Source organism: Callithrix jacchus, chromosome 5 (assembly GCF_049354715.1).
Source record: "Callithrix jacchus isolate 240 chromosome 5, calJac240_pri, whole genome shotgun sequence".
Taxonomy (NCBI): domain Eukaryota; kingdom Metazoa; phylum Chordata; class Mammalia; order Primates; family Cebidae; genus Callithrix; species Callithrix jacchus.
In genome coordinates this window covers 83370382-83382619 of record NC_133506.1, presented here as the reverse complement: position 1 = coordinate 83382619, position 12238 = coordinate 83370382, and the positions used below count along the sequence as shown (strand labels likewise).

Genomic DNA, 12238 nt, shown 5'->3' with positions numbered 1-12238 from the left:
CAGTGGAAAGGCAAAGATGGAGTGAGAAACAGAGAGGTGGGCACGGGGGGCACAGGGCTGAACTCATCCTTTCATAAGGGAGCCATTCCCACAATAATGAATCTTCTGCTGTAAGAATGGTATTAATCCATTCATTATGGCAGTGCCCCCATGACCCAACATCTCCCATTAAACCCTCACTCCCAACCTTGCTGTGCTGGGGATCAAGTTCCCAACACATGAACTTTGGGGGACACATTCAAATCACACCATCATAATTTAAACTATCATTTTATAAACCTCATACATATTCTTGAATGCTGTGTTCACTGAAAATCAGAATTCTTCCCTGCTTGTCTCTTTTTTCACTGAGGTTGGGAGGACTAAGTAATAAAAATACCTTCCTTCCTCTATTCTAGTCCATATTTTCTGCCACCATTTCTGACACTATTCTGGTTTTCCAACAGTGGATTCTGAGGGTGGAAGGCTAATATTTTTCTTATAAGGACACCACTTATATTGGGTTAAGGCCACCAATATAAAGGCCCTGGTTCCAAATACAGTCACATTCTGAGTTACTGGTGATTAGGATGTTAATATATGAATCTGGGGGCAGGGGACACAATTCGGCCCATAACATGCAGGAAGAGGGTCTTCTGCTGCTGGATACCACTGATGATCCTGGAACTCAGATCCATCTACTCTAATTTATGCTCCTCTTTACTTTTTCATTACATTTTTGGCATCTGAAATTCTACTTTAAATCATTCCTTCCTGGCCAGGTGCAGTGGCTCACACCTGTAATCCCAGCACTTTGGAAGGCCAAGGTGGATGGATCATGAGGTCAGGAGTTCAAGACCAGCTTGGCCAAGATGGTGAAAGCCTGTCTCTACTAAAAATACAAAAATTAGCCAGGTGTGGTGGTACGCACCTGTAATCCCAGCTACTCAGGAGGCTGAAGCAGGAGACTTGCTTGAACCCGGTAGGCGGAGATTGCAGTGAGCCGAGATCGCATCACTGCACTCAGCCTGGGCAACAGAGCAAGATTCCATCTCAAAAAAAAAAAAAGAATCATTCATTCCTTTCTGTTTGGTTCTCATCTCATGTGTAGAGGGATCCCCTATGATTTGAGCACTCTTCTGTAAGAGTTAGCTTAAACAACAAAAATATTCTGCCCACAGTGGATAATTAGTAAGTGTGACCTCAGCTGCTGTGCGGATAATAGGAGACTCACTTTACACAATGTCCTAGTGTCGGCCTATGACGTAGGCCTAATTATGGCTGGATCCTCAAGGACACTCCCTGGACAGGGCACGCTAGCATGAAATTTGCATGCTGAAACCTTTACATATTCAAACCTTCCAGCTAGCTCTGTGTTTCCACTCTTCATATGAGAAGAAAACCAAGGACTGTGACACATCCCAACAAAGTGTTCTTAAAAGAAGGAGATCAGCAACATTTGCTTGGTCTCAGAAAGGTAACCCACGTCAAACTCTGTGAGGAAGGTGGAGTGGAGGAGAAGGCTGCATGTGTGTGGCAGGGAGTGAGACGTAGGAAACAGAGCAAAATGCAGTGTGCTGTTTTGAAATATGGAGCTATGTACCAAAATAATCTGCCAAAAAAGATAGATGTGGACAATACCAGGGAGGGAGAGATGAGGGGAAGAGGGTAGAGACATTCCTGCTTGTCACAAACAACTTGAATTTGATACTCTTTGCATCAGTAATTTGATTACTGCAAGGTCTCACCCTGCCGTGGACAGCATGGCGATCCCTGTGACCCACACGTACACCTCGGGAGGGCCTTCTGGAATTAGAAAACCTGAAGTAGCTGGAAGGAAGAACGATCAACCCCTGTGGCACCTAACTAATCTGAAACATCCTTCTACTGTTTCTTATTCCAGCCTCAATTGATAAGGCTGTTGGACTTTGTAACCAACCTTGGTCAACCTCGTGACTCAACACCTTATGATCCCCTCCCCTGCTTGCAAACCTACGACCCCCTCCCAGCTTGCAAAAACCTGCTCTAAATTTACTTCTGTAACTTTCCACTGTTTACCCCAAACCTATAAAACCAACTCCTATCCCTCCTTCCTCTGCTGACTCCCTTTTCCAACTCAACACACCCGCACCCAGGTGAATAAACAGCCATGCTGCTGACACAAAGCCTGTTTAGGGGGTATCTTCATTCAGAGTGCACTTTTAACAGTTGCAATGTAAAAGAAATAAAGAATGAAAAGAATCATAGAGTGTGAGTTCTTTCTTTCCTTCTTTCTCTCTCTCTCTTTTTTTTTTTTTTTTTTTTTTTGAGACAGAGTTTCGCTCTTGTTACCCAGGCTGGAGTGCAATGGCGCATTCTCAGCTCACCTCAACCTCCGCCTCCTAGGTTCAGGCAATTCTCCTGCCTCAGCCTCCCGAATAGCTGGGATTACAGGCATGCACCACCATGCCCAGCTAATTTTTGTATTTTTAGTAGAGATGGGATTTCACCATGTTAACCAGGATGGTCTCGATCTGTTGACCTCATGATCCACCCGCCTTGGCCTCCCAAAGTGCTGGGATTACAGGTGTGAGCCACCGCACCCGGCTCCTCTCTCTTTTTTTTTTTTTTGAGACAGTGTCTTGCTCTGCAGTTCAGTGGCACAATCATAGCTCACTGTAACCTTAAATTCCTGGACTCAAGCGATCCTCCAACTTCAGACTCCTGAGTAGCTGGGACTACAGGCACACAATACCATGCCTGGCTAATTTTTATTTTTATTAAAAGAAAAACTTTTTTTGAGATAGGTTCTTGCTCTGTCACCCAGACTGGAGTACAGTGGCATGATCATGGCTCATTGCAGCCTCAACCTCCCTAGGCTCAGGTGATCCTCCTGCCTCAGTCTCCCTAGTAGCATGCCACCATACCTGGCTAACCTGCTAATTAAAAAAAAAAGTTATAGATGGGGTCTCACTATGTTGCCCAGACTTGTCTTGAACTCCTGGAGACAAGTGATCCTCCTGCCATGGCCTCCCAAAGTGCTGGGATTATAGACATGAGCCACTGCACCCAGCCCTGAGTAGGTTGTTGATTAACGACTCCAATCTGTATTTGTAAAGAGTCTCTGCCATAGTTTGGATGTTTTTTCCCCCACAAACCTCATGTTGAAATTTGATCCCCAGTGTTGGATCCCAATTCATGGGGGTGGATCCCTTACCAGTGGCTTGGGGCCATCCTCGTCCTTGTGGTAATGACTGAGCTCTCACTCTATGAGTTCTCGGGAGAGCTGGCACTGCCCCCTCTTCAACTTCCTCTCTGCTCTGTGATCCCTGCAAGCACCAGATCCCCTTCCCGATGGCCGTGAGTAGAAGCAGTCTGAAGCTGTCACTGGGTGCCCAATCTTCCAGCTAGCAGAACTGTGAGCCAAATAAACATTTTTTCTTTTTCTTTTTCTTTTTAACAGAGTCTCGCTCTGCCACCCAGGCTGCAGTGCAGTGGCACGATCTCAGCTCATTGCAACCTCCACCTCCCCAGTTCAAGCAACTCTCCTGCCTCAGCCTCCTGAGTAGCTGGAATTACAAGCAGGCATCACCACATCCAGCTAATTTTTGTATTTTTAGTAGAGACAGTGTTTCACCATGTTGGTCAGACTGGTCTCAAACTCCTGATCTTAGGTGATCTGCCTGCCTTGGCCTCCCAAAGCTCTGGAATTATAGGCATGAGCCACTGTGCCCGGCCAACATTCTTTTCTTTATAAATTACCCAGTCTCGGGTGTTCCCTTATAGCAACACAGGCCAAGACAGACCCTACTCAGAAATTTTCTCATCGTTCTTCCCCAGCTTCATTTGAATCTCCTGGGAGTAGAAATGCAGACCTGAGCGCAGACAGAACATACACACACACACACACACAGCAAAAAGCACCGAGAGTTTGAGAGACGCAAAATGATTCAGTGAGGTTCTCGTCAGTGGCTTTTCTGTGTGACAGTCTTCAGCTCCCCTCTCTGCTTTTGTCTGTTGTCATACTTAATTGGGGGCTTCAATCCATTCATTCTAAGATTTGTCCAGCCTGGCCAACACGATGAAACCCCATCTCTACTAAAGATACAAAAAATGAGCTGGGCGTGGTGGTAGATGCCTGTAGTCCCCGCTGCTCAGGAGGCTGAGGCAGGAGAATTGCTGGACCATGGGAGGCAGAGGCTGCAGTGCCCGAGATGACACCATTGCACTCCAGCCAGGCATGAGGCACTGGGCCCAGCCCACGTTTTCCTCTGTAGTTTTTGTCAGGGACAGATACTATGGACAGAGCTAGCAGCCTCTGCTAATGTACCATCTTGGACCTTCTCTTTATATTTTCAATTCCATTTAATCTAGCAAGTTTTTTTTAAAAAAATTGTTTTAGAGACGTGCAGGAGTCTTGCTCTCTCTGTTGCCAAGGCTGGAGTGCAGTGGCACGATCACAGATCACGGCTCACTGAAGCCTTGAACTCCTGGGCTCAAGTGATCCTCCTGCCTCAGCCTCCTGAGCTGAGGCTACAGCACTGCACCACATGCCCGCTTCTAATATAATATATGTTGGCAGCAGCCCTGACATGTGCTGGAGCAGCTCCTGGGCCCCGCCCTCCCAGAACATGCTGGTGACTCTATGGCCTTTTCCTTGCTCTAAGTCTCAGCTTTCAGTCCACCTGACCACCATGCCTGCCCCCAGAAACCACGTTTCTAAGCTCTCCTCTGGCGAGGAGCCTCCCAGGCTCAAGCAGCTTCCAAGTTCCTATGGACTCTTGTCCAAGTCTCAAACACATTCATAGCCCTGGGTTTCTCAGCTGGGGTTTCCTGGCACTGCCTGGCTGCTCCGTCCCAGTCTAGCTTCCCCTTTCCTGAGGCCCACCACTCTCCCTGCATCTGCCACACTGGTCTCATGTACCGCTGCTGAGCCCCCTTCTCTCCTGGCCCACTAGTCCCAGTGGAAGTCCTGCCGTCCTCCAGTTTTTGAATTCCTACCTGGCTGTGACTCAAGCACACGCCGGGAGCTTTTCCCGACTAGGAACTCCTTGAGCCCTTCTACTTAGAAGTCCCTGGGACCTCCATAAGCTAAGTGCTGATGTAACGTAAAAGTTGTACCGCTGTCACCTCACGGACTGTTCGCAGCTCCCTGCAGGACCAGGCCCTGCTCAGCCGAGGAGTGGCGTTAAGCAGGGGGGCAAATGGAAAAGGAGTCAGGGTTTAGGGCTCTGCTTTGCCTCCTCCCACTAACTACCATGTGCTCTTGGACACATCTCTCCTTCTCTCTTGGTCTTGGATTCTTTATCTGTAAAGTCAGGGCAGAGAAAACTGATTGAATCAGGCGTTCTTGCCAGCCCGCACATTATAAGTACTTGGGGAGTTTAAAAAGACGAAGACCAAATCGAATATCCCAACTACAACTCCAGACCATTAAAATCATTTTATAATTTGACAGGGGTAGAGGCAGACATAGCGGAAAAAATGTTCCCAGGTGATTCCAGTTCGCAGCTAACTTTGTGAACTATGGGAGTAGACAGTCTCAGGACCCTTGCAGCTTTCCCAGTCTCCAGATTGACATCTTTGCTGGAGGAGGCCGAGTGATCTCAAGGGCCCTACTTATTCTGAACTCTTGGTGACTGAGCTCTATGTACAGACCGAAAGCCCTGAAGCTCTTCTGGTAGCAATAGAAGGAGCAGGTTAAAAGCAACAACAGGAACAATGACGAGGGTGATGATGACAGCTGGTTTTTTCAGCTTCTCCTGGGTCTCACTCTTCCTCCACTCCCTCTAAAGGGGACACCGTGATTGGCCATCCAGAACCCCCTTTGGAAAAGAAACATTTCTTGGCCACACTGCTGAGAATGTTGTTGGCAGACAGCTTTCAGCTGTCCAACCTCTCCAAATGTCCCTTCACCTAGCCACTCTCATTCCTTCAGCAACGCACGTCCAGGGTGGGGATAAACACACGGGGTTGGCTGCGGCCTTTGCTGAATGCAGCCAATTTCTGGCTCTTCCTGATCCTGCTTTGTTCTCTTCTCTTCTGTGGGTGGTGATCACAGAGCATTCCCTAATAAACCTGCACACTAACCTCCCTCTCAGACACTGCTTCTGGAGAACGCAACCTGTGACCGCTGGACCAGGAGGTGTCTGAGGAGGAAGATGCTACGATGGGACTCTGGCTCTGGATCGCCCACTGCCTGGCTGCTGACGAGGACCCTGTTGCTGGGGGTAGTTGGAGCACGTACATGGCCCCGCACAGAGCAGCAGTACTATTGTTCAAACTGTCACTGATGGTGGATGCAGAGGCGGAAGGGAATGTACCAGCGAATGATGAATGTGGGGGAGTCAGTTATTGTCAGGAGAGTGGGACCAGAGTGGCTGCAGCTGAGCTGAGCCTGATTAATCAGCAATTTGAAGCTAAATGAGAAAGCTACAAGGTTTCCTTGGGAGCATGTGAAATAGCTGAAGGATGGAGAAAGCTGAGGCCTGGCCCAGGTCTTAACTGTAACGGCGCCCAAAGAAGGGGAATGCCCCATCTGAATGGGCCTGTCACACCAAGGTCATGAGCTGGCAGGAAAAACAATGGGGACCATGACACATGGATGGGGCTAGATGCATCTTCAAATCCTGAATCACCAGAGTTCCCCAAATCCACCTGCTGTTAAGAACAAATAGTTCCTCTTCAAAAGGCTTTGGTTCCTAGTTATTTCTTCTATTCTAAAAAGAAATCTTTCCCATTCATCTATCAGCCCTCCCTTTCTCTGTTGTGCCCAAACATACCCAGGCATTTCCTATCACCTATGTAACTGTCCTTCCCGTCAAAAGCCCACCCTTGCCCCCTTGATGATGTCAACAGTAGCCAATGAGAATTAGCCTAGATTGTGCAGTCCCACCCCAGCCCACAGGGGAGGACACAGGAATAAGGTCTGCTTTAAAGCTGCTGCTCTCCTTTGTTCTGCATGCTCTCCCTTGCTTCTGCCTTGCATGCAGGAAGTGCCCTTCTGTAGAAGTAAATTGCCTTGCTGAGAAAACTTTTGCCTGAGTATTAGTTCCACCTTGCAACACTGAGCATTCTACTTCTAACACTGCAAGTCTGCAGAACTGGCTCCCTCATCCCTATTCAGGGAGCATTCCTCTCTTGCTTGCAGACAATGCAGAGGCCACATGCCTGTAATCCCTGCTACTCGGGAGGCTGAGTCAAGAGAATTACTTGAACCTGGGAGACAGAGGTTGCAGTGAGCCAAGATTGTGCCATTGCACTCCAGGCTAGGCAACAAGAGCGAAACTCCATCTTCAAAGAAAAAAGAAAAATACAAAATTCCCTTGGTGGGGTGGCACATACCTGTAATCCCAGCTACTCATGAGGCTGAGGCAGGAGAATCGCTTAAACCTGGGAGGTGGAGGTTGCAGTGAGGCAAGATCGCACCACTGTACTCCAGCCTGGGCAACAAGAGTGAAACTCCATCTCCAAACTAAAAAAAAAAAAAAAAAAAAAAAGCTGGCTCAAACAACCAAATAACACTATAGACTGACAGACACACACAGAACTCTCCACCCAACTGCAGAACATACATTCTTCTCAAGCATACATGGAACTTTCCAGAATAGATCACGTGTCAGATCATAAAACAAGTCTTAACACATTTAAGAAGATTAAAATCATTACAAGTATCTTTTCTGACCACAATGAAATGAAACTAGAAATCAATAACAGCAAGAAAATGAGAACAGTCACAAATACATGGAAATTAAACATACCCTTGAACAATCATTGAATCAAAGAAATCAAAAGAGAATTTAAAAATATTGTTGAAGGCCAAGTGCAGTGGCTCATGCCTGTAATCCCAGCACTTTGGGAGGCCAAGGTGGGTGGATCACATGAGATCAGGAGTTCAAGACCAACATGACCAATATGGTGAAACCCCAGCTCTATTAAAAATATTAAGATTAGCTGGGTGTGGTGGTGTGCACCTATAGTCCCAGCTACTTGGGAGGCTGGGACAGGAGAATTGCTTGAACCCGGGAGGCAGAAATTGCAGTGAGCCGAGATTGCGCCACTAAAATCCAGCAGGGCCACAGAGCAAGACTCCCTCTCAAAAAAAAGAAAGAAAGAAGTCCTGGAGACAAAGGTTCTTATTATGTAGATGAAGTCTCATAGGTGGCTGCCCCTTAGAGGCAATAGATGGCAAAAGTTTCCTATTCAGACTTTTAAAATGTGCTGTACTCTCAGCTAATCTCTTCAGGATCAGAAAAAGACCTGGAAAAGGAAGGGGATTCTCTATGGAATGAGTATTTTCCCCACAAGAGACAGCACTGCAGGGCCATTTCAAAATATGGCAAAGATATATATATATATAATTTTTCTAATTTTTTTGAGATGGAGTCTCACTTTGTCACCCAGGCTGGAGTGCAATTGCGCAATCTCTGCTCACTGCAACTCCCGGGTTCAAGTGATTCTGCTGCCTTAGCCTTCCGAGTAGATGGGACTGCAGTTGTGCACCACCACGCCTGGTCAATTTTTCTTTTATTAGTGGAGGGGGAGGTTCACCATATTAGTCAGTTTGGTCTTGAACTCCTGACCTCATGATCCACCCACCTCAGCCTCCCAAAGTGCTGGGATTACAGGCGTGAGCCACTGAGTCCGGCCAGAAATATATTTTGAAGTAAAAAATTTTCATTTTTTTCAGGGCCTGCTATCTGTCACGTGATGCCATACTAGGATCACATTAGAATTTGGTGTCTTACTGCTGCAAAGACTGTTTTGTCAGTCTTAGGATCTCTGTTTTAATGTTGATGTTGGGAGTTGTGCCTGAATTCCAAAGGGAGGAGGCATGTCCAACCTCCTTTCCAGCATGACCTGAACTAGTTTTCAAATTTACTTTGGAATCCCCTTGGCTGAGAGGAAGGATCCATTCAGTCAGTTGCCTGGCTTAGAATTTTATTTTTGGTTTACAGTATCTCAAGACACATTAAAAAAAAATAACACAACATACTGAGAGGAAAGTTTGATAAACGCCTACATTAAAAAAGAAGAAAGGTCTTATATAAGCAACTAATGTCACACCTAAAGGAACTAGAAAAAGAACAAACTAACACCAAAGTTAGCAGAAATAAGAAAATAATAAAGGTTAGAACATAGATAAGTCAAATAGAGAATAGTGCTACCGAACTAAATTGGGGTCTGCTTACCTGGCACAGGGAGACGGAACATCCACTCTGAGGTTTGCACAGGCAGAAAGGAGAGCATTTATTTGCAGGGTGCCAAATAAGGAGAATCAGGCAGCTTCCGCTTAAGACCTGAACTCCCTGATGGTTTGCAAGCAAGAGTTTTTAAGAGCAAGGGAACATTTCAGAAAAGCAGAAGTTACAGGGAAAATTGTAACCCAATGCATGAAACTTATACATTGGTTTGGCCTAAAAAGGCAAAGTATCTTAAACAAGGGCTTGTAGTTTGAGGTCTAAGCTCTGATATTTTTATCTTTATGCTGAAACACTGTCTCTACTAAAAATACAGAAATTAGCAGCATGGTGGCACATACCTGTGGTTCCAGCTATATGGGAGGCTGAGGCAGAAGAATAACTTATGCCAGGAGGTGGGGATTACAGTGACCCAAGATCACACCAGGGCACTCCAGCCTGGGTGACAGAGTGAGACTCTGTCTCAAAGAAAAAAAAAAAAGAAGACATACATACAGTAGGCAATAGGTATGTGATGATAGGGTACTCAACACCACCAATCATTAGAGAAATACAAATCAAAACCACAATTAGCTATCACCTCACACCTGTTAAAATGGCTGTTATGAAAAAGACAAAAGATAACATGTTGGTCAGGATGTGGATCTAATGTACAGCAATGTGAATATAGTTAACAATAATATGTTAAAAACCTGAAATGTTCTAAGTGGGTAGACATAACAACAAAAAATACACTAGAAAAAAATCAAACATAAGAAACCACAGTTAATAGACTAATGGAAGGAGGAAAGTGATCTAGGGCATATGGAAAACAAACAGCAAAATGTCAGGAGTTGTTCTTTATTGGCGGGGCACGGTGGTTCACGCCTGTAATCCTGCACTTTGGGAGGCTGAGGCAGGTGGATCGCTTGAGGTCAGAAGTTCGAAAATACCCTGGCCAACATGGTGAACATCTCCACAAAATACAAAATTTAGCCAGGAGTGGTGGCACATGCCTGCAATACTAGCTACTCAGGAGGCTGAGGCACAAGAATTGCTTGAACCTGGGAGGCAGAGGTTGCAGTGAGCCGAGATCACACCACTGCACTGGGGGACAGGGCAAGATCCTGTCCTCCCCTGCCCCTCCCGAAAAAGGGCTGAGGCAGGAAGATTGCTTGAGCCCAGGAGTTCAGTTACAGTGAGCTGTGGTCGCATGCTGCACTCTAGCCTGGGTGACAGAGCAAGACCCTGTCTCAAAAAACCAAAACCAAACAAAAGAAATTCACTTTACCACAGACAATTGGAACATTATGTACAGATGGCCCTGACTTACAATGATTTGGCATACGATTTTCAAGTTTATAATGGTGGGAAGGCAAAACACATTCAGCAGAAACCATACTTCATGCTTTTGATTTAAAAAAAATTAAACAGGCTGGAGCAGCTGCCACCGAGTCTGGATCCCACTGCTGAGAGCCCCCGAAGCCCGCCCGACGTGCATTCCTGGTTCCTTTTGGTTCCAAGTCCAAAATGGCAACTCTCAAGGATCAGCTGATTCATAATCTTCTAAAGGAAGAACAGACCCCCCAGAATAAGATTACAGTTGTTGGGGTTGGTGCTGTTGGTATGGCCTGTGCCATCAGTATCTTAATGAAGGACTTGGCAGATGAACTTGCTCTTATTGATGTCATTGAAGACAAATTGAAGGGAGAGATGATGGATCTTCAACATGGCAGCCTTTTCCTTAGAACACCAAAGATTGTCTCTGGCAAAGATTATAATGTAACTGCAAACTCCAAGCTGGTCATTGTTACGGCTGGGGCACGTCAGCAAGAGGGAGAAAGCCGTCTTAATTTGGTCCAGCGTAACGTGAACATCTTTAAATTCATCATTCCTAATGTTGTAAAATACAGCCCGAACTGCAAGTTGCTTATTGTTTCAAATCCAGTGGATATCTTGACCTATGTGGCTTGGAAGATAAGTGGCTTTCTCAAAAACCGTGTTATTGGAAGTGGTTGCAATCTGGATTCAGCCCGATTCCGTTACCTGATGGGGGAAGGGCTGGGAGTTCACCCATTAAGCTGTCATGGGTGGGTCCTTGGGGAACATGGAGATTCCAGTGCGCCTGTATGGAGTGGAGTGAATGTTGCTGGTGTCTCCCTGAAGACCCTGCACCCAGATTTAGGGACTGATACAGATAAGGAACAGTGGAACGAGGTTCACAAGCAGGTGGTTGAGAGTGCTTATGAGGTGATCAAACTCAAAGGCTACACATCCTGGGCCATTGGACTTTCTGTGGCAGATTTGGCAGAGACTATAATGAAGAATCTTAGGCAGGTGCACCCAATTTCCACCATGATTAAGGGTCTCTATGGAATAAAGGATGATGTCTTCCTTAGTGTCCCTTGCATTTTGGGACAGAATGGAATCTCAGACGTTGTGAAGGTGACTCTGACTCCTGAGGAAGAGGCCCGTTTGAAGAAGAGTGCGGATATGCTTTGGGGGATCCAAAAAGAGCTACAATTTTAAAGCCTTCTGATGTCATGCCATTTTACTGTCTAGGCTACAACAGGATTTTAGTTGGAGATTGCGCATGTTGTCCTTTTTTATCTGATCTGTGATTAAAGCAGTAATATTTTAAGATGGACTGGGAAAAACATCAATTCCAGAAGTTAAAAATAGGAATGCTTTGTAAAGTCCTACAGCTATATTCTGATGCTGGATGGTGGTAACCTTGTGTAGTCCTAAACTAGTCAGTGTGAAATAGTTCTGCCACCTCTGAGGCACCACTGCCAGTGCTGCACATGTTGCAGTTGCCCCTTGAGCCAGAGAGATGTTCATTTGTTATATAACTTCCTGGCTCCTTCACTGAACATGCCTAGTCCAACATTTTTTCCCAGTAGGTCACATCCTGGCATTCAATGTATAGATCCAATATCGCATGTCTTGTTCCAAAGGATCTTATTTTGTGAACTATATTTCAGTAGTGTACATTACCATACAATGTAATATAAACAATGCAACCAACTATTCAAATGTTACACCAACTAAAACCCCCAATAAACCTTGAACGGTGAAAAAAAAAATTAAACAAAAATATT

General features: G+C 45.8%; 1 protein-coding gene across 1 annotated transcript; it reads left to right on the top strand.

The window, feature by feature from the left end:
* Window positions 1–10615: 10615 nt before the first annotated feature.
* On the top strand, window positions 10616–11778 carry LOC100399416 (L-lactate dehydrogenase A chain). The gene has a single exon (XM_008996420.5). It carries the CDS (start codon window positions 10668–10670, stop codon window positions 11664–11666), a length of 999 nt encoding a protein of 332 aa, XP_008994668.2. The 5' UTR covers window positions 10616–10667; the 3' UTR covers window positions 11667–11778.
* The last annotated feature ends 460 nt before the right edge of the window (window positions 11779–12238 follow it).